General features: G+C 39.8%; 1 protein-coding gene across 2 annotated transcripts; it reads right to left on the reverse strand.

The window, feature by feature from the left end:
• Positions 1-425: 425 nt before the first annotated feature.
• On the reverse strand, positions 426-16188 carry DDX24 (DEAD-box helicase 24). 2 transcript variants are annotated; one of them, XM_058806893.1, is made up of 9 exons: positions 16042-16188; positions 14276-15024; positions 10888-11265; positions 9072-9225; positions 8195-8710; positions 6035-6110; positions 5505-5693; positions 3016-3145; positions 426-1571 (listed from the first exon to the last, which is right to left on the reverse strand). In XM_058806893.1, the coding sequence occupies exons 2-9, from the start codon at positions 15003-15005 to the stop codon at positions 1357-1359; spliced, it is 2388 nt and encodes a 795-aa protein (XP_058662876.1). In that variant the 5' UTR covers positions 15006-15024; positions 16042-16188; the 3' UTR covers positions 426-1356. The 2 variants fall into 2 exon arrangements, with proteins under 2 accessions (XP_058662876.1, XP_058662875.1); XM_058806892.1 differs by having other exon boundaries at positions 426-1567; positions 3012-3145.
• Positions 16189-22394: the final 6206 nt, after the last annotated feature.

The raw sequence follows: 22394 nt of genomic DNA on the forward strand, positions 1-22394 counted from the left end.
GCTCTGCATGCTTATGATTACACTGTCAGAGCTCTTCTTCAGTAATGCATGAAAACAAGAGAAAAGCCCTCCAGAGACAGAGGGCTTCAATTATTTACACACATGAAAGAATAAAGAGTTTGCTATTCTCACATAACTAGCAAGTCTCAACTCCAAAGACAAATTTCCCTGGGTAGCTGAGTAAATTGGTGATTCTTGTCATGGCAGTGACACTGGTTCATTCCACACTGTTTGAGACACAGAAACCCAGAGCCAGCAGGTGAAGGTTACCTGTCCTCCCACCAATACAGATTCCACTGTCTTATCTTTTGGGTACTTTTCCCCTCTCCTTGCCTGCTAAGTGTAAACAGCATCAGCTATGATGGATTTAGAAATTTCAAGTAACTGAAAACAGACACAGGCTTTGAAGTTTATGGCAGATATAATTAAAAAAAAATTCAAAATATATTTTTCTGACATATTTTAAAAAACAGTTTAAAAAATATTTGCTTAGATCAGGTTAGAATTATTTAAAAGCACAATTATCATGGAGCAATCTTCAAAAGTGACATTTCAAAACATCATCTCCTCTATTACAGTGAAGATCATGGTCCTAACATGTTTTCAAATACAAGCTTAACTTCAAATATTAATCACGAAAACACTGAGTAGCAACACTTCTCAGAAATTCACACATCTCCTAAAGTCAGTCCTGACTCACTGCCACCCTAACTTTTTTTGCATATTCAAATGCATTAACACAGGACTAAGAGAATTAAACCTGGTGGAGAACAGAACAGAAATATTATCAGAGGAGAAAGTAAACAGGGACATTTCCATAACCACAACTGTAGACTTGCTGGTAACATAATCTGTATTTTCTGCCTTCCATACTGAGCTGGAGGCAGTAAAAGCCAAACCTCCCACTACCACCAGCTCAGTCTGTACTTGCACTGTATATAGCTGACCTTCCTCTGTCCTTCAAAAACATTAAAATTCAAATCAAGATTTACCATTAGAGTATGCCCACAGTGAATTCCACTCAGTAACTCTTACCCATCTCACAAAGTGGAGTAATTATCAAAACTATGTGAAAACTAATTAACTTCTATTAATATAGAGATTTGTGAAAAAAAAAAAAAATAAGAACATAAAAAACCAAGATCCAAGACAAGATTCAACAGTAACCAACCAGATGTTAATTAAGCCCTTTAAATCAGCATTTTGTTTTGTGCCTGCACAACCAATACACAGGCAACATCCTTACACAATCTGTCTTCTAGCTGGGATCCTCCAAAAGCACTGACAGCCTTGATTGAGGATAGTCCTTGCTTCTGTCACACTGAATGATCTTGCTGTTATCTAATTTTATTTTATTTATTTCTTCTTCTTGGCTTGCTTTTTGGACATGGCACCTAGAGCTGAAATGCTCTCTGATGTCTGAGGCAAAAGTAGTTTTCCAGACTGTGTTGGGTACTTGGTTTTCATAAGGACTTTAAACAGTGGCTGGGACAACATATGTTTCAGTTGTTTTTTCATCCCCTTCAGCATCTTTTGCTTCTGGCTTTCTTCTTGCTCACTAGCTTTTCTTCCTTGGGGCACAAATCAAAGATACAGAACGTTACAACAAGAAAAAACCTTGCATTGCAGGTGTTTGGAAGACCTGATAAGGGCAGATGCTGACCCCAGCTTTCTCTCTCTAACAGGGTCACTCAACTCCCAGTCATCTGTGACATCTTCAGATCAACCAGGCTGTTCACAAGATCATGAGGTCAAGAAGAATCCTGACTACTGAGTAACCATAGTTAAGGCCTGAACTGAGGAGAAAAATGAAATCAAGCTTGCTGTAAGGTAAAATTGAAAACACATTGCTGAATCTTTTGTAACTGTGTAAGAGGCACTTCACTAAGGGCACGAATGACTGGGAGTTTAATTGGGCTCCAACAAGCCACACAAGAATTAGAGACTGAGTACACTTTAAAGCATAAACTTGGCAAGTTTCTGGGAGGCAATTACAAAGTGTTTCACTTGAGAGTTACAACTTGGACTGGATGTGCTATTTGGAAACTCATTCCAAAACACAGCATACTCAGATTATGTCAAAACAAGACAGCAGAGTGCTAATTATCTGAAAGCACTCCTGAACAATGCAGAGAGAGATGGTTAGTGTTTGCTTGCAAAGTGGTTGAGAAGCAGCTAGTCCAGGCATGAATAAAGACATTAATCTAAACATGTTTCAAAATAAAGGCATTGGCATCTTAGCAGCTAACAGGTTAGTGCCAGACTAATCTGAAGTGACCTCTGCAGTAACTCTATTCAGCCTGCCTTCAAAGAACTGGTAGGAAATCATACCTACAGCTCCTGAAATAAGAACACACAATGGGGCATCTAAGCTTTGCAAATTTCATGGCAATGAACAAATAGCCACTTGTACTTGTACAACCCTACAAATTCTCTCAGCTACAGCCTGAAAAATATTTAATTTTAAAAATGTAAGAAATTATTTATTTCTAACAAACCATCAAAAACCTCATCAACTTCAATATATGTATCGGCCATTTAGCCCACACAGCTCAACCTACTTAAGGCTCACAAAATATTTGGTGTTCCCTAGCACTTCCTGCTTGCTCCCACACAGAGCTGTCAGGCTCCTGTCCTGATGCCTGACTACAAGAGAGTGGGAGAGAGAAGCACAAGTGTGGAAATAGCCTTCTCTATGACAAGAGGGGACAAGACTCAAATCAGGACAGACTGGGCTGCTTAGATTACTCTGAAATGTTTGCCAGAAGCTCACCAATTCTACAACATGCAGACTTGTCTGCAACTTGCCAGAACAGTCACACCTCGCTTCCTCAGCTCCAGCTGCACAACCATCCTGAAAACAGCACTAGCACCACGCACCAACAACACTCCTTTCATTCCCCCCAACTCCTGCCCTGCAGCTTTTGAAGCTTCTCTGCCATGGTGAGGCTTCTTCTGGACACCAGCACCATGGGCCCTACTGAGCATATCCATGGAAAAACATTTTTTACTTGCCCATCAACATGTCATCATCAAGATCCATCTCAAGAGCCTCTGCAGCTTGCTGGAGCCAGGAGTTGTGCTGCTTTGCCCGACTGTTGAAAAATTCTGCCTTCTCAATCTGCCTTGCCAAGTTCATCCGTTCCTGCAATGAAAGTACATTTAGACATTATGATCAGGTCTAAATGTGGGGTACTTCAGCAAAGTAAGTGTTTGAGAGCATGCACTGCAATGCATCTGGGGTGCAGAGACACTTTTGTTCCCTACTCATGTCCCACCTAATAAACACACCATCATTCACTAGCGTTTTCCTTCCTTAGATCCATGACAGAATATGACTTCTTAAACATCTCAACTACTAAACATACCTGAATGTTAACTCAACTTTCTATGAATGAATCATTATAAACACTTGAGAAACATCAAGAACAAACCATGATTCAGACACCAATCATTTCCAAGTTACATGCTTATATAGTACAGCTTGATCTCAGAGTTATTAGTCTCCACAGTAAGGAGCAGCCAGTACTTTCATTCCCCTCTGAAGAAAGTAAACTCCTGCAGGCCATATGGAAGGAACACATCATATTTTCAGGAATGCACCTGGATCTTGTTTAGGCACAGGACAGAATGTCCTTCTTCCCAGCTGCACTCAGGTGGAACAAAGATGTCCAGCAAACTTAACCTGACCTGCAGGCTACCAGCTGGGCCAAACAAATAACTAATTCTCTGTGGAAAGAAAATCTGCACTAACAGCAATTATGAACCAACTAGAAGCAAGTTCTGCTCCTTGGAATGTGCCTGAAGTTGCATAAAGCAAAACCATGCAGGAATCAGAATAGTCAGGTGCTGCACAGTAACAACAGCAGCCAGATCTGCCAGGGTAATTACTGCAGAGAGAGGGAGAATTAACACTCACAGTGGACTACTGACTACTGAGTCAGTCACTTGTTAGATCATTACAACAAATTTAAAGTAACCTTTTCCATATCTGTAAAATTTAAGTCCTCTTTAAATCTCTCCTGGTTCAACAATTCTTTTCCTCTCAAGTGAAACCCCTTCCAACTTTTCCTGAACTTGAATGAAGCCATGTAAAAGGAGAGGAGTGTGCCAATGGGACAGACAAAGAACCAGCAACACTTTTAGTCCCAACTACAATGACTTTGTAGTTAAACCCAGGACAAAAACATAAACAAGACAGGACTGTCGCAAGGGCTTATGAGGCTGGAGTCCAGCAACTACAATTACAGATCTCTTCTGGGGAGAGGAGCACTATTACAGATAGAGATGGTGACAGGAAGAAGAAAATGGAGAAACAACATTTATTTGCCCATTAATTGACAGAGCATGATAAGAGCCAACAACTACTCATCAAGAAACATAGAAGGAACCTCTGAAGCAACACTCTTCAAAATAACAGATTTCTCTCAGTAACTAGTAACATTTAGTGGGTGGAAGGGACAATGGGGGAGACAGGGGTGGGAATCAGATTCTCTTCATTACTACCAAGAGGAGAAAAAAATGAATCAGTGGAAGCATTTATTTGATTTTCTTTCCTCTTTCAGAAAGCTGCATTTCCTAAAAGAAATAGCCTTTCTACAATAAGCCTGAGTTTTGAAACTTCCTGTCATTATTCCCAAGGTGAGGATACTGTTGTTGCCACTGGGGTAGACCCTGGGCTCAGTCCAATCCAAGGAGGTAAGCCTGAATTAAAATACCATGAGGAAGACACCTGCTGCATTATCTGACTGCTTGCACTTTTCCTGGTTCTCAATGACTGTGCAACATTCAGACATTTCTACCCCAGCTGGATTCCTTTAAAATCTAGTATTTAAATATGTCCCATTTGTGTATGACTGACCATCCAAACTGCTAAGAGAATGCTGAGACATGAAATAGTCTCTTATTAAAGAAGTAGAAAATCTGCAGTAACTAGATGCTTTCTTAAACACACTGTTTTGTAAATTCTAACCATTGTCTATCTTGTGAGTTAGTGACTGAATCCCCTTTAAAATGGGCAATAGCCTAGGAAAGGGAAACACAGTTTGACAGGGTTCAGTGGCAGCTGTAGCCTCACAGTACAAAAACTTTTAGAGAAACAGACAACTTCCAACTTCAGATGGGAAGAGGCAGGTGAAGATCACTGAATATCTCTGAACCAGCTACAGTTCTCTAGTCTGTTCCTAACATAAGAGGATTTAAACAATGTACTTAGCAGAGACATCCCAGCTCCACAGCCATAAAACATATCCACTCCCCTATACTGTTTCTGGAAAAACATAAGTGATGTTGATGTTTGAACAACTTTCTTGGGCCAGTTATTGATGAGAAATCATAGATATTGCTTAAAAAAATATAAAGTGCAATTAACTTAATTTTCTAATCCAGATTCTCAAGAGTCAATTTCACCTGAAACCTGAAAACAACGTGACAGGCAATACCATATCAATAATATAAATAAGGAAGCAACTACTCAGGCTGCAAAAAACCTGCTATTTCTTTACCTTAATAGAAGTCATGCACTTGGCATCAACTGGGAAGAATGGCAGCTCTTCACTCTTCTCCAGTGTTTTATAGATTTTCCGGAAGTTGATCAAGTCCTCGGGGCCAATGAGCAGCAGGCTGAGGCCCTCGTGGGCGGCTCGGGCCGTGCGGCCGCTCCGGTGCACGTAGAGCTCCGAGGTGCGAGGCACCTGCGCCAACACAGAGAACCCAATTTTTAACCCAAGACTTGTAAGGCTGAGTAATGTGACACCTTTGGATACCAAAGGTAAGCAAAAAGCAAGGGGGATCATATCTATTACGTCATTTCTGATATATAATCACACATTCATAAAGTGCTACCTACAGTCACTGCAGAAATGAGATTTTTAAGTACAAAGCATTAAGGACAGTTAAATGATTTAATCTCTGTACTTGGGACTATACTATATATGGGACCAAGAATTACAGCTTGACAGTGTTCAGGATTTGGATCAGCAAAAACTTACATCAAACCAAAATAGTAAAAGGAAAAACATTAAAAATGCTTAACCTGGTAGTGGATGACATGCTGGACATTAGGAATATCAAGACCACGAGCTGCAACATCTGTTGTCAGGAGGACACAGCTGAGAAAGTGACAAAATTTAATTAATGTAAAATTGAAGAGCAAAAAATTTGCCAAGGAACATAAAATACAGCAACCAAGAATTCTACCACAGCAGTTTAAAAAACAGGTTTATACTGTATTATCTGTAAGACATATGCATTCTGTTTGGCCTTACAGAAACGATACCCAATTTACCTCAAGGGTGGTCTTGAAACAATAATTCTTAAAATAAAATTTAAAATACAAGTCTTGCCTTCAGCAGATCTATTCTGTTTCCAATAAGTAAATGCACTACCTTGCTGGATCCTGTTTTCCTATGTTTTTCTTCTCTCTCAGTTCACAAGAATGCTAGAAAAAATTGCTATTCAATCAGGAAGGGGAGATATGTGCCCCTGCATTACACTTCTCAGTGTCTAGGTTCTAAAGAATTTCTTTAGCTTGCTACAACCCCACCATCAACAATACAGTTGATCCTCTGGCAGTACATGTTATTCAAAGTTTCACCAGTTGAGAAAAATCACATTATTAACATTATCTATTTAAATAACAGGTTTTTGGGGGTGAAGTATCTTCTACCAACCTACACTCAAATACACTCTCAGTAATTTAAAACCTAGAAATAAAGGGGGGAGCTCTGTTCTAACAATTACTATTTCTCTTTATTGTTAGACAAAATGAACTACTCAAAAAAGTTGTTCTTTTATATAAGCAGTCTCTACGGAGACAGAAGTATCCCCAGGATATGGAACAGTTTGTTTTAAAAACATCTCCCAGCAACTGAAATGAATAACTTTCAGGTAACAGAAATTTGTTAAGATTTTATGGCATCTGACTGCATACTCTATTGCTACAAGGTTCAAAGCAGAAATAACAACAGAAAATGCTACAGCTTGCAATCTGCAGAAGGCCATGAGAAATGATCTCATAAATTTCTTTCCTGCCTTGAAAATCTGCAGTCTCTGAAAACACTTCACCTGACCTATGCAAATGCTATCAATACATTTGCCAAGGGATGCTGCAGTTCCACCACAGCAATTCAATCTTTGTTCTCCATGCCTGGGTGTATTAACAAGGTACAAACTCCCAGACAGCACGCAGCAGCTCACACCAGGATTCAACTGTGAGGCTTCTGCACTATGGAAGTAATGACACAAAAATCTCCCAAAGGCCATGTCAAAGACAACCCAAAGCAATGTTTCTAAAATGGCAGGATGGGTCTGCTTGGGTAAGCCCTGGTTGCCCACTACTGCTGAAAGGCACAACTGCCCTTTCTTCTGCATTGCTCAAAGATACTTCAACCCTTGGGATACTGATTTCTATAATTAAACCTGCAAATGAATAATAAGTGGTTAATTTTCTGATGGTTTAGGGGAATACAGTAACTTACAGAGGATCAAATGAGCTGCAGAGCAGAGATCTGGGCAGAGCTGTACAGGACAGTTCTAAAAAAATGTCTGAAAACAAGGGGAGTGACAGCTCCTTCAGCAGCAAAAAGCTCCTGGACCACAGGCTCTCTATCTTCTCTCAGGAGATCTCTAGAAAAATCTCCTCTTCAAAGCAGGATGAGCTGCAAGACTGGACCAGTTTGCTCAGGGTTTTTATCCAACTGAGCCTCAAAAAAGTCCAAGACAAGCAGCCTGTTCCCATGCTCAATTGTCCTCACTGAGAAAAAACTCTCTCATATCCAGCCTGAATCTCTTATTTCAACTTGCACCCATTACCCCTCATCCACCCATCAAGCACCACTCTGAAAAGCCTGGCACCATCTTCTGGATAACCTTCTTTTATGGTGTCAGAGGGCTGCCACTAGCTCCCCACAAAATACTTTTCCTAGGTAATACAAACACCCAGTCCCTTCAGCCTCTTCTCTTGCAGAGCCAGTGCTTCTTGGATATCTTGATGGCCTTCCACTGAACTTGCAGTTCATCACCTTAATTATGAAACCTCATCCTTAATCGTTAATATCTTGGGCTCATGACCAGGGGACTCCCATCCTCAGCAAACTTCAGCAACCTGCTCCTACTCTAACAGAGTTGTTCCCCCTCACCACCACCCTTCATGCAATTTCTTTTTTTCTCTACTAGGAAGTTAAAACCAACTCACCTCTCTCGCTCAGCAAACCTTTCCAGGTTTTTCAGCCTTTGCTTTTGGTGCATGTTGGCATGCAAAGGAAGAGGATCACAATTTAGGATTGTGAGGAGAGAACTGAGGCGTTTTACACAGTCTATGCTGTTTGCAAAGACCATGGTTCTTCCTGGATACTGAAGAAGAAAGTAATAGAGATAATAGTCCTTCTCATTGGTGTTACAGTGGATTCTGGTTTCTGTCAGTGTCTCAACAGTAGCCTCTTTCCTTGTTAAGTCTATTACTTTGGGTTTGCCCTTTATTCCTACTTTTTCCATTAACAATTCTAGTTTGGTCTTCTTGTCCATCTTTTTAGCATTCTTTTTTTGTAAAACTCTTGCAGGAGTCTGATGGACTAAAGTCAAAGTGGCAGAAAAAACAAAAGTCTGTCGTCGAGGGTTATACTGTGAATCATTTAAGATTTCCAGCAACTGAGACAGCTCCAAGAAGTGACCTTTCTCAACCATTCGGTCTGCTTCATCAATCACAAGGCACCTGTCAAGGAGAAAACACACAGTAAAAATACACTTGTGCAGCTAAATACAAACCTGATACATTTAAGATCAACTTTTCCTGCTAAACACATAAAGGATGTTATGCATATAAAACCAAAAGGAACACCAGGTATGCTGGGGCAGCTACAGTAGTCTTCTGCATTTTTTTGAAAAATCAGGTTTTTACTACTGTCTTTAACTGACATATCCCTCCATCAAAATAACCAATGTGCGCTTCAATAAAACACTGACACAGAAATAGGTGACCTTGTGTAGTCTAAATTATTTCATGTTAGTAAACCCAACCAGTATGCAGGGCTGTCCGTTCAGTATCCAGCAGTTATCTGAAAAGGCCCCTTTACCTGAGCTGACGAAGATTTGAAAGATGTGGGTGTCTCTCTTTAACTAACTCCCACAGCCGGCCTGGGGTTGCAATTACAATTTCTGGCTTTCGATTCAGCACACGTTCTTGCTTCTGTGCAGCCATGCCTCCTACTAGGATTGCAGTCTTAATGCCTAGAACATATAAATAACAGATTTTATTTCACTCATTTACCAGTGAATGTTTATATATATATATCTGCTTCACGAAGTGTTTTAAACAGTCTACATTGCAACTTTCAGCAAGCATTTTGGCCAGGAAACTTCAGGGGTTTTATGTAACACTGAGCATACAGAAATGTACTCAATTTTACAGAAGGATTCTCATTATAGTTAGATGCCAGGAATTAGTGCACCGGTCTTTGAACAGCATGAAAATCACATCCATAGCTGTTAGTTTTGTTTACACAAATTTCAGAGTCTCGTATTTTCTCCCTTATATTTGCATGGACAAACATATTCCTGTTAAGAATAAGCAGAAGCTCCTTGCAAGAATAAGACTGAGAAACGCTTGTCTTGCTAAATAGCTGCTCATTTGCTATGGAATAATCCTACAAAGTATGCTCCCACCTGATTACTGATTCTTGCACAGACCTCATTAGCTTTAAGTAGATTGCAGAGGCACTAAAAGGAGTTTATCTTTGGAAGCAGACTCCACACATGGCTTATTTCACCCTATGTCTTCAAAGAACACACTGGCTCCTGATAAACCCAATGCTACTGTGCAAGACCCTTACAATATCCCAGCTTCCACTGATCTCTCTTCTGGAGACTAGTTGTGAAACACTACAGCAGGTTTTTTTCCCCAAGTGAGTTTGAGGCAATAAAAAGTCCACATCAAAATACTGCCTCTCCTGCTGCAGCAACTATATTATCACTTGGGCAGCAGATTTTTATACATAAATAGCACTGCTCCTATCAGAACTGTATGACATAAATTGATTATTTCAGCCTAGCAGTTAAAATAAGCCTTGTAATCAGATGCAGACTGAGGAGCACATTAGGACATATAGACACCAAAGAAAGATGGGCTTAAAACTAGTGTGTTGTGTTGCACTACATAACCTCTTTAATAAACAAACAATTACTGGTACTGGAGAAGTGGAGAGAATTGGGAAAAACTCACTGTCTTCAACATGTCCTCACTCATTCACTTAACAGATGTACTGACTTCTGGTTTGGAAAGGAAAGGAAGAGGGGAGAACTGCTTTTGTCAGGCACGTTATTTAGTAACGCTTCTGTGGCTTGATTGCTGCAGGAGATAAGCCAGACAATCCAGCAATACTATCCTACCCTAAATATTTATGGCCATAACTTTTTTTTTACTAGACAGAACAAAGTTATACATATACAGTATGTACAAAGATTGATATACTTGTTAAAAATGAAATTATTTATATATATATATATATATATATATATATATATATAAAATAAAATTTTATATATAATGAAATTATTAATTATATAGAGCCTACATTACCCAAAACTAGAACAAGGTTAGCTGTTGCCAGGTATCTATTACTGATTCTGTGTTGTGAGATCGTGAATCAATACCTCTTTGAAGGAAGACACATTTTAAAGCAAAACAGCTCACATTAACTGCTTACCTCCATGTGCATCTCACTGAAGAATCTCCATGCATTTCTCACACATCAGTGGTAAAAACTCTAACCCCTCAGAAGTTTTACTAATTTTATGGAAGGAAGTGCAGCACACATTCTGGCTCAACACCATTGCCAAGATCCAAACACAGTCTACTCTGGCTGTGGAGCATGGCCTCTGGGATTTACATACCTGTAAACTTTGCAACTGCATCAATGTGGTGCTTTACTTGTACAGCTAATTCTCTTGTAGGAGTAAGGACCAGTCCTAAAAGAGGTCTGTTTTTATTGGAGCCAACAGTGAGTGTCTCGTCACTGGAATCAAATTCAACATTTTCCAGCACCTTCACACAGCCTGTTGTGAAAGATGCATCATCTTCATCTCCGCTATCTTCAGCCTGCTGATGGGTTCGTTTTTCTGCTTCATCCTCATTTTCCCATCTTGGTTCATCATGATGCTGATGGGACTCTTTAGAAACACTGTCATTTCTGGTTGTTGAGTTATTTGATTTTTGCCACTGCAGCACAGAGTGAATCATCGGAATTGCAAATGCAAGCGTTTTGCCGCTTCCTAAAAAAAAACAAACAAGAAAAATAACACAGACTGACAAGTCATTTATTTGAAAAGATGAGAAAAGCAACAGCCAATCACACACTGTTCTTAAAACACAGCATTGTAACAGATGCAAACTCATGATCTTTAGAAGACCATAAACTTGCAGCAGAAGCATCTTTTCTCCTGTTCCCTTTATACATCTCCATTCCCCTGTTCCCAGAGAACAGGTATTTTTCCAATCTCTAGCAGGTCAGGCATATTTATTTGTTCTAAAAGTGTTTTTAAAAAGCTGCAGTTGCAGTCAAGATATTTTTAAAGAACTGCATGCCCATAAGGAGAATACCATGCCCTAATTGAAAGTTCTAATCAACATTCTCCAAATAAAGGAATAGCAAATGAGGCCAAGGACAAACTGGAATGCACTTGAAGGATTAGCTTCCACCTTCACTGTATAGTCCTGTATTTACAACTTTCTAAGATACTGTATTTTTAAACACTCCACTGTTTAATCTCCTGATCTAGCACTGAGTCACATTTTTATAATCAGAACACATACATCCAATTTAAAAGAGAGAATCCACTTTGGGGAGACAGGGCATGTAAAAAGCAAGTTTAATTGCAAGAGTTCACTGTACTAACTGCAAGTTACATCCCTGCCAAATATTCCCTTCTGAACTATCTGTCAGTAATAAAGACATTAGGAAAAGCCTGGTAGCACATCCACCCCAGTTAAGCTTTTCAGATGCAGCAGTTCACTAATCAAGAAAGCAGCATCCAGAGTACAAGACACTATTACACCATGCCTGTAATAGGCCACTGCTGGAAAAAAGTCCTCTGCAAATCTCATCTCAATTCCTTCCATATCAAAAAGCTGTAAAGGTTTGCCAATGCAGCAACACAGAATTTTGCCTATTTAAGGGGAGAACCTTAATATGAGTTAATACAGATGAGCCCAGTGTCATCATCCTGACCAGTGTTGCTGCAAAGTCTGGTATCCACTTACCCACCTTTCTGCATGGCTGGGAGGTATTTTATGACTTATGCCTGCACTTGAAGTGGAAAATGTTTATAACCTGTATTTAGACCACTTATACAATAGGTGTCTGGTAATACAGAATATCTGTTTTTAAGGTGAAGAGCACTGCTGATTTTGAATTAAATGTAATGCAGTTTGCTGTTGCCAATGTCAGTACTGCACCCAGACAGATTATGGCTGTGATAATCAGGACTATTCTACAGGCACTAGATTCACCCAGAAATTAAACAAATTATCACCTCACAGGACATGTTATCCTTATAACACACAAACCATGGACACAGACAGGCATGCAAAACTAGGAGGAAGGAATATATTGGTACTACAGTTCAAGCCAATTTGTGCTCTTTTAAGCAGTTTCATATTGTATAATTTCACATAGATTTGGTTCCTTAACCAGAAACTTCACTGGTTCTACACAGTAATGAACAGCAAGAGTTAGACCCACTGCAAAAACAAGCCTTGACATTCCCATTGTCTGATCTGCACATGGATCTACTGCCATATCAAAATCTTCCCAGTCTTCCCAATGTTGCTACTAGAAAAGATTAATTATTTAGTTCTTTATTAATTTTTTAACTCTGCATATTCCTCCCTCAGGCCCAATGTTAAGAGGTGCTGCAGGATGCAGAAGAAAAGAACTAGAGAGTTTCAACCTCTCCCAACTGCAGCACCTCCTGACAGGCAGTTGTCCACATCTCCCAAGTTTCTACAGGAACATGATGATCCGATGGACTCTCTGGGGAGAATCTGGATTTTACTCATGAAAGAATAAATGAGCAAAACACATTCCTACTACCTCAGGGTTATGCAAAATTATAAAGCAACAACACAGCCTGCCAACAACCATGCATTCCATTCTGCAGCTAGAGAGGAACTTGCTTACCAGCACTGCCAATGTCATTTTTTTGCAGTACAAAAACACCATTTAAATTTTCAGTTCCATTTTTAAAAACATTTCCTGCAGGGCTTTCTAATCTTACTAAAGCTAATAGCATCAACACAGCTTCTAATTAAAATAAAAATGCAAATGACTGCATATCTTATTAGTTACTATACCTTCTTGCTGGAGAGCAGTAAATGACTTTACAGAGAAGCAGTGAGATAAAGCAACTGGAACAAATGAAGACAGTCTAAAGGAAGCTTTTAAACCAAGGCAGCTTCCAATTGTGCTTCCTATCTCTAGGTGTTTTAGGGAAAAAATTTGCTAAAGACAAAACTTCAAAGGTATGAACTGCAAAGTTTGAGGGAACACAATGTTCTGAGACTTTATAGCATTAAGTAAACAAGAAGCTGTAAAAAATTTCATGAAGGCTAGCAATTCTCAAAGCATGAGCTGAGCACAAGATGGATGTGAATCTACCTCCAAATCATTGATGTAATAACTCACTTTAAGCAGGGAGAAGGGTTGGTGACAACAAAAAGGCAAAGCCGTGCCACAGAGCACAGGGTGGGCCCGTTTTGCTCTGAGTAGGACCTGAGTTATATTCACACTTAACTGTGCCCAGGGTTTATTCACTGCTCCACTCTAGAAAGAATTATCTCCACAGGAGCCTGGGAGCACATGTTTGGCTGCTCCAGAAATGACCCTGTTTGCTTATTAATTTTGCCTTTTGCAGAGTATCACCTTACCATTCCCTAAACAGGAAACAGTTTGAGAAACAGGAAAAGAGACTTCTGCCAAAAGCACAGAAACTCATTGAGGCTTCAAAGCTTTTGCATGCTTTGTAAAGATAGGAGTTCCCATGTTTATAAACATGTAAATTTCAACACGTAAGTTTACAAGCATTTAAGTTCCCATGCTTACAAACATGTAAGTTTCAAAGGTTTAAAACTCTACTAATACTCTGGATATGTAAAAGACAAAAGCTCTTCTATAAAACAGAAAAGCTGCTTCTTCTGCACATAAAATCTTGAAACCTTGCAGCTACATTTTAAGGAGGGAAAGGGATGCTCCCAGCACACAGGATCAGCTGAACAGACTTGTACCTGTTTCTGCAGCACCAAGAACGTCCATATTATCCCGGATGGCAGAAGGCAAGGCTAAGGCTTGGATAGGAGTTGGAGCACTAAACCCCAGGGAGCTCAAGGCCTGCAGCACTGGCTCGGGTACAAACAGGTCTTTCCATGCAGACACATCAGCTTTTTGATCAGTTGAGGCAGATAAAACTTCTGTTGTCCAGTTTTTGACTTTTTTAGAGGTAGCTACTGATGGAACGGCTTCCTGTGCTTGAAAATCCTTGTTTTTAGGCACCTTCTTTTTCTTCTTCTTTGGAGTGTCTCTTCTGCTTGACATGCTCTCAGTCACATGTCCACAGTCTTCACAATTAGCTTCTTCAATTATTTCATTACACTTTGCCTCCTTGTCAACCAGCACATCAATTTCTGCTGCATTAGGAATATTGCCTTTATCTGTTTGGTTCCTCAAATCTTTGTTTTTCTTTTTCTTTTTTGGAGGAACAACAGGTTCTTCCACCTCCTCATTGCCTTCTTCAGAAGCACTCTCAGCCTTTCTCTTCCTCTCTTTTACTTTCCCTATTTTGGAAGAACTGACTAGCTTGTACTCTGTCAGTTCCTCCAGGCACACTATATCTCGAAACTCCTCCTCAGCAAACAGATTGGGGTCGATCGGCACGGTTTTCCATTCTCCTACTACTTCAATGCCTTTTCGCTTCAATTTAAAGGAAGATCTGAATCTCCCTCCTTTTCTGGCCTTCATTTTTTACCTAAAAAAGAAACTGAGGGAGAAAAAAAAGCCTTCAAATACAAAGAATGGAGACCACATTGATATTCAAGCAAACGGGAATCCATGGAATAATTTTATTACTTCTTTTTTAGATATATCAATAACGTAACTTATATATGACTTCGAGCTAATATATGCATATACATATATATATACATATATATATATATATGTGAAAAATGCATGTATTTTATGATAGGCTTTTCGCAAATATTAAAATGAATGTTATATGTGTTGTTTTAGAAAGTAATGCTGTATTAATTCTCTTAAGTATTGTGTTAAATACAGTTTTAGGTTATAAAAATTGTTAAAATAGAAACTATGCTATGTAAGATGCTTTGTTTAACAAAAAGGACTTGCAGCAAGATAGCAGCCACAGGACACGTAAATCTTTCAGAGAAAAAGAATTTATGGCCTTCTTATCGGAAGAAACTAACTTCTTCCCGCCTCAAAGGCGCTGTTAGGATTACAAGGAAGAAGTTGACACTGATCAGACGGAATCCTGTGTTTGAATGTATGAATATACAACGGGCTATGTTCTTAAGGGTTAATCCTTTGTTAACGGGTGTCCTTTTTCGGGCTCGTGATACCCAGAAAAAGGTACCCGGACGTCCGTAACTCTTTGTTTTTATTGTCTCATATTGTCTTAATTCAATTTGTCCGAATTGTTATTACTCTAATTGTGTTACTATTTTTTTAACCATTTTATTACTATTAAACTTTTAAAAATTTTAAAAACAAGTGATTGGCGTTATTCACAATAGCTAAAATATAACTTTAGCTATAGCATTACTAAATACAACCGGCAGGCCAGGCCTACTGCGTCCCTCCTGGAACACCTCCGGAGATAAAAGCAGGACCGCTGGATAAATCTGCTCAGCGGCCGCGCTGCGCTCCCAGCCCTGCCCGCCCCGGGAAGCTCCACAGCCGCGGCGGGGCCCAGCACGGCCTCCGCCGCCACACGCGGGAGCTCCGGGCGCCTGCTCCCCCCGCCCCGCCCAGCGCTTACCGCGCTCAGGAGCCCCGGGACGGAGAAGAACGGAGAGGGACGGAGGGACACGGAGAGGGACACAGGGACACAGAGCGGGCCCTGCCCAACCCCGGCGTTCCGCTACCGCCGCTGCGCCCCGCGTGCGCCCCTGGGCGCCGCCATTGCCGCCTGACGTCACGCGCCGGGTGACGTCAGTGCGCGGCGCCGGCCGGGTGCGGTGCCGAGCGGGGCGTGAGGGGCCCGGGAGTCCCGGGCGGGATCCGCTCCTGAGGCTGCTCGGGGTCACCGACACTGCCGCAACACCGAGATTTGCTACTCACGCTTGCTCGGGTGTGCGTGTGGCGCTGTTTTTAATGCCTGCTACGGGCAGAGTTGCGTGTTGTAAATAGCCGTAGGGAAGGAGCGAACGCCACCGCGGTCACAGCAAGGGTGTTTTTGCCTCTTGTGTGATCCGTGCTCTTCGCAGCCGGATCCTGCCGTAGGAAGAGCTCGGCATAGATTATAGTGGAAGGGTTTTGTCTCTTCGAAGAGGTTGGCTGATGTTCAGAACAGCGTCTTGCTGTGACACGGGGAGAGTGAATTAAAAACCGAGCTTTGGAGGTGATAGAGGCTGGGACAGTAGGTTCTAGTGCAATTACAACAACAGTTACATTTATTTCTTCTACTTGGTATTTACAGGTCTTTCCTGGTTCTGTGAGAGGATGACAAAACAGAGGATTGTTTTCTCTAGCTTTTTTTTTTTTTTTTTATTGTTTTAAGGCCAAGGGCAGAAATAAGCATATTAAATGTTTTCGATGACAGTTTCAGTTCCAGGTAGTCATCACTAATGATTTAGCAATGCACAATATCAGGAGTTTCTGCCAATTCATATTCCATGAGCAAGGATAAAGAGCTTTTGATGCTTAGTCCTGATGTTCTGTACGAGATGAGTTTATATCAGTGACAGTCAGGAGGTGAGTTCAGGGAGCAGGGACTCCCCTATAATTCATTTATGATGTAGTTCTTGTAAAATATATCAGTGTAGTTTATTAACAATCTAATTATTAGAGCAGGATTAAGTATTTTTTGGCACTACTTAGTCTTGTTAGAATTTTTCCTGAGCTTATCTGGACAGAAATATGTACACACCCTTGAATTTACTTGCTTGTAAGTATGTCTTGTGATGTGCACAGTAAACATGTCTCAAATACTTAGAAATTGCCCCAAAAATGTGTAAAATACTGTTCTTCCCACACAGAAATACCAGAGCAATGTGCCTGTGGAGATGGAGGCAGTGCTGCTGGTTTTGTGTGTAGAACAGACCCCAGTGAGTAAATTGCTCTTTCTGTAGCATGGAGGAGACATTGCAGGAGTTTTCCTGGTGAGGGGATTTTGGCAGAGAGGGGGAGGTCAGGCTGCCAGTCACTGTCAGGAGGGAGCAGTGTCACTTGTGCCACCACAGCGAGCGTTGCTGCCCTGTGAGCTGAGGCAGTGACTTTGGCACGTGGCAAAACCCCCCAGGCTCAGCTCTGGGGCACTTAGAGAAATCAGTTTTTCAGAAGACTCCCCTTTCTTGGTGTGCATGGTTTACATGTTTTATATGGCATCTTTTACAGCCATCAAACCTTATTTATAGTGCTGAGGTGGAGGCAGAGATGGCCAGCAGGACTCTCACTGACAGGAACTGGGACTGCATCCTCATGCCAGCCTTAAGGAAGGCTCCCAGCACTCTTCATGCATTCCTTCATTAAAAGCACCTTTCCTTACAGATTGTTTAGATTCAAAACAAGGGACAACAAAGCTTCTTTACAATATTTTTAATTTTCTCTCTTCTTATTTACTGCATGTAAGCAAAACTAAATTTGCAGAAGCAAAAGAAATAGATTACTCTGAAATTCTGGTGTGGTTGACTTAATACTGTCACTGAATAAAAATAATGAGAAAGCTTGGACAGAAGAGTTCTTACCTGTTATTCCTAGGTATAATTACATGTCCTTTTGTAGTTGTAGAATTTCCAGCTTTGTCCTGAAAGAAAGATTTAACGTGGAAATTATTTGCCAAATCATGTTGAATTATGCTTTCTAGTGTAATTGTGGACATGTTTTTATGGAAGAAAGGAGTATTCTGATTTTTTTCTGTAAGAATTCATGTGAGCTAATTTTCTTCTTGATCAGTACTGAGCTCTATATTCTAGACTGAGGGACTGAATTGCAGGCCCTAAATCTCAATTTGAAAGAAGGGATGTGCCTGTTTGTAATGAGCAATAGCTTCAGAACAGCTTGCACAGACACGGTCACTTTCTCTGTTTGGTTATTTGAGTTGCTTTGAAATGGGATAACCAAGGGAACGAAACATTTGCTCAGTAACAATAATCTTGCTAAGCCTTTGTAGCAATAATCTTTCTGAGCCTTTGTGACCTGACAGAGGCCCAGCTTTGGTATATTGTGACAAGGCTTTGCCAATGAGCAGTTCACCTTCGTGTCTAACAGAGAGTCAGCTGTTAAACTCCTGGTGAATACAATTCCATTATCAACAGTGCAGAGTGAGTTCTTAGTAAAACTATAAATGGCAAATGAAACAGGTCTGCTTTACCCCCCTAGGGCTTCTTTAAATCAACAGTTCTTTAAATACCAGGAAATTGTGAATTGAAGATAATAACCTGTATTAACAAGTCATTTGTTTGCATAACTCATGTCAGCACATGCATATTTTGTTGTTTGATCAATAGTTTCCAAGGTATTTAAGCCAGTATGTCTGAGAGCCCAAGAGAACTTGAAGGGTTTGATGTCCTCATTACAGAACTTTACCTGGTAACAGATCCTGTTCTTCCCAGCTGTAAATTTACATTCCTGCAGATAGTAGCCCAGGGATGGTGGTTTGGTCCCTACTGTGCAGTATTACATAATAGATATTATATGTTTTTTCAAATAATATTTTGATTTTTTATAAAATATGGAAGAATTCTCCTAAGGAAGTGTAAGCCAGAGAATGTTTTGACCAGTACCTTTAATTTTGGGATTCATGTAGCTGAATTCAGCACCAGGAACAGTTGAATGTGCATGTCAGCAACTGATGTAGGCTTTCACTTAGTAATCAAATTCTTTGGTTTCTCTCCCCTTTTTTTTTTTTTTTGGTCTCTTGCAGGAATGTCAGTACGTGCTTAATTACTGATTTGGATAGCTGTTTCTGCTACCAAAGGAATGTCACAGTACTGTGATTTATATTAATACTCACAGTGCTCTGGGCATTGAAGGACATGCAGCTGCTGGCCAGTGGGGGACCTGATGCCTCCTGTGCCTTGCAGACTGTAAAATTTGCTCTTCTCTCTTTTCTGTCATGCAGCCAGATGAGGCTTGTTGTCCTGGAGAGGCAAGGTAAAGCCTTGGTTCTTGGGCTTAAGGCTTTGTTGTCATTTTCAGAAGTTCTGGAATACTGTTCTAGGACTGACAAGATCTTATGGCATAGCACTATGGAAAAAATAACTCTCTATTGTTAAACCCCATTTGAAAATATATATTCCTTTGCCTGTGCTGCCTTTTTTTACCTTTTCTCTGTTTGTTCTTCCAACTTCACAAATGCATTTCTTACTTTTGTCAAGCATTATGCTTTCCTTCAGAGAATGTGTTCATAAAGCCAGGAGAACAAGATAATCTGTAAGGATGAGATTTAAGAGCACTGGCATGTTTAGTTCCAGTAGCAAAGACTTCTTCAACTATAGATTTATCAAGGTGAAGATTTTTCTGTGTGATTGAAGAATAGCAAAGACAACTCCATTTAATATGAGAGAAACATTTGGAATGGTTGCAAATGCAGTCAGATGCAGTAGATACTTCAGAATGTATCTTCAAGGGAAGAATGCTAAAGGAAGTTATGAAGATAACAGGAAATTAAATAAAAGTCAGTATTGGTTAACCAAGGGGAAATGGGAAATCAGGCCATGTCCCTTAAGAGGGTAACTGGTTTTCTGGGCAGAGAAATAAAGTGCATGTAATCTTGGACAACCTCAAAATATTTTTATTAGGGGAAAAAAGAATAGGACAGAACTTCAAGGGGAATGAAGTTGGCTAAAGAGGAAGGGAAATGTATGTTTCCTTTGGGGTAGCACATTGGTGTGTATATTGATAGATTAACCTATCAGCTATATGGAGTTTGCTTGAGTTTCTTAAAATCTTATGGACTAATCTTATTTAATGAGTAAGTGTTATACAGTATTAAATTTGCTGATGACATAGTTATTAATACAGAGGGGAGTTATGATATCAAGGCCGATTGAAAGGACCTTGAGGACCAGTATAATTGGATGAATTGTATTATCCAAAGTACAGCACTATTCAGCTAAAGTAAGTCCTGAGAATTTATATCATTAAGATGGGACTTAATTAATTTTAGGTTACTGTGGTTGACAGTAGTAGTTGACCACAAGATTAACTGTGAGCTGCCAATGTAGTATATTTGGTAAACTATCTCTTGTACAGATATTCATTCTTTGCAAGAGGCATTATTTCCCAGATATTTTTTATTTTCAATACTATATTCTTATCACCTTAATTCAAGAGAGGTGAAGTCAAACTGCAGCAGATGCCAAGGGATCTGCTAGGGTGGGCAGGAGAATGAAGAGCCTGTTTGAGGACTGAAAACTAAATTCTGAGTTTAGCTTATTAAATCCAGGATGAGAGCAGATATGACTGCAGTCTTTACATACCAGGAAAGGAAGAATAAAGTAAAGGACACTAACGTAGGAAAAAACTTGGTAAACTGACCAACAGTAATTTTATGTAGGAAATCTTAAGTTTCTATGACAACTAATGAGTAAAGAATACTTGAAGACAAAAAGTTGTTTGTTTTAATATAATATTTGACATGAGTGTGACAGTGTTCATGGTTGTCATAGCAAGGAACTGGACTCATCAGCTTCCTCCTATGCATATAGCAGAGCCAGTTTTTACAATAGAAAATCATTCATTTAAACTTTGTAAAGTAGTTGGGTATTAGGTCCTACTGCCAGTAAAAAATTCATACAGATAGCTGGAAGATTTGAAGAAAAACAACACTTTCTGTTTTCTCTGTTGTTATTCTATCTTTTTGCATGTGCTTTTAACTACTTTTGGACAGAGGGCAGCAGATTAGACACTGTAGGAGCACATTCCTAGTTTTCAGAGAAAGGGTGAGCACAATGACTGTGATCTTGCAGATTTTATATGTTACATAAAAATCAATTTAAGGATCTTTTCTGTGTTCTTGTAAAATAATCTATTTGATTTTTTAGGTATTTTTGGAGGGAACTAAGTTACAAGAAAGAATATGGGAGACCAGGCTACAGATGAAAGCACATGGAACACAATTCAGTGCTTTTCCCTTTATAACCCATTTATTTATATAGCTGTTACAATGAGATGACCAAAATGGCAAAAGAACAATCACAATTTTTCTGCAAATGACAATAGTGAAATGAAGCAACAGTTTCTTAGCAACAAACTGTAAAATACACTAAATAATATCTTTTTCCTTCTGAGGTTTGTGTGTGCTACATTCCAAGCAGTGTTCTGAAGTAGATTAATATTTTTGACCATGTTTCTTTTACATTATTCTTGTACAGGTTTGCCTTGACACGGAGATTTCCTGAAGAGCCACTGTTCATGGCTACATTTTTACTTGGAGTACAAATAGAATAAAAACCACCTTGTTTTGTAAGGCTAAGGGATTAGATTGAGCATCAAAATTGCATTTTTTAAGAGTCTGGTGGACTGTAAAAACCAATTTCAGTCAGAGGTCACTCATTTGGAAATGGTGAGCAACAGCTGCTGCAGCTTTGGCTGTCTCTCAGTGGTGGCAAACAGACAAAATTCTGAACTGAACTTCTGCACAGTTCAGGTGCTGAGTCCTGAGCAGAATTGTAATTACACAGTGCATAACCTACATTGTGTGCATTATGAAGTGGTATTTATTTTTTCTTTGGACTGTTAAATTAGGGAAAATGAGAAATGAAGAATGATATAGTTTTTTGTTTTTTTTTTTTTTTTTTTTTTTTTCCCAACATAATTAAAAAATACTTTGCTGAATTTTTCCTTCTTTTTTGGTTTGGCTATTGCATGAGAAATTCTGAGTCTTAATCAGGAGCACACACATTTTGCCTGAAAGCATTTCTTGGCATGTCTTTGTGTATCCCCCAAACCAGTTCCTCTGCTCCTTCATATTTCAGCTGATTCAGGCATTGCAATGCATTCTGAGACCTCACAAGTGTTCAATTTCTCTGTGAATAGTTTAATTTACTGGTAGATTCTTTTGGTACATGTAACAGGTATGGTAAGAAATACAACTTTTTCAGAGCAGTTTCCAGAAGGCAGACACCTCACTGCTGGGTAGCAAAGGAGAACTGTGCATCTGTCCAACCT

The sequence above is a fragment of the Ammospiza caudacuta genome, chromosome 6 (assembly GCF_027887145.1).
Source record: "Ammospiza caudacuta isolate bAmmCau1 chromosome 6, bAmmCau1.pri, whole genome shotgun sequence".
Taxonomy (NCBI): domain Eukaryota; kingdom Metazoa; phylum Chordata; class Aves; order Passeriformes; family Passerellidae; genus Ammospiza; species Ammospiza caudacuta.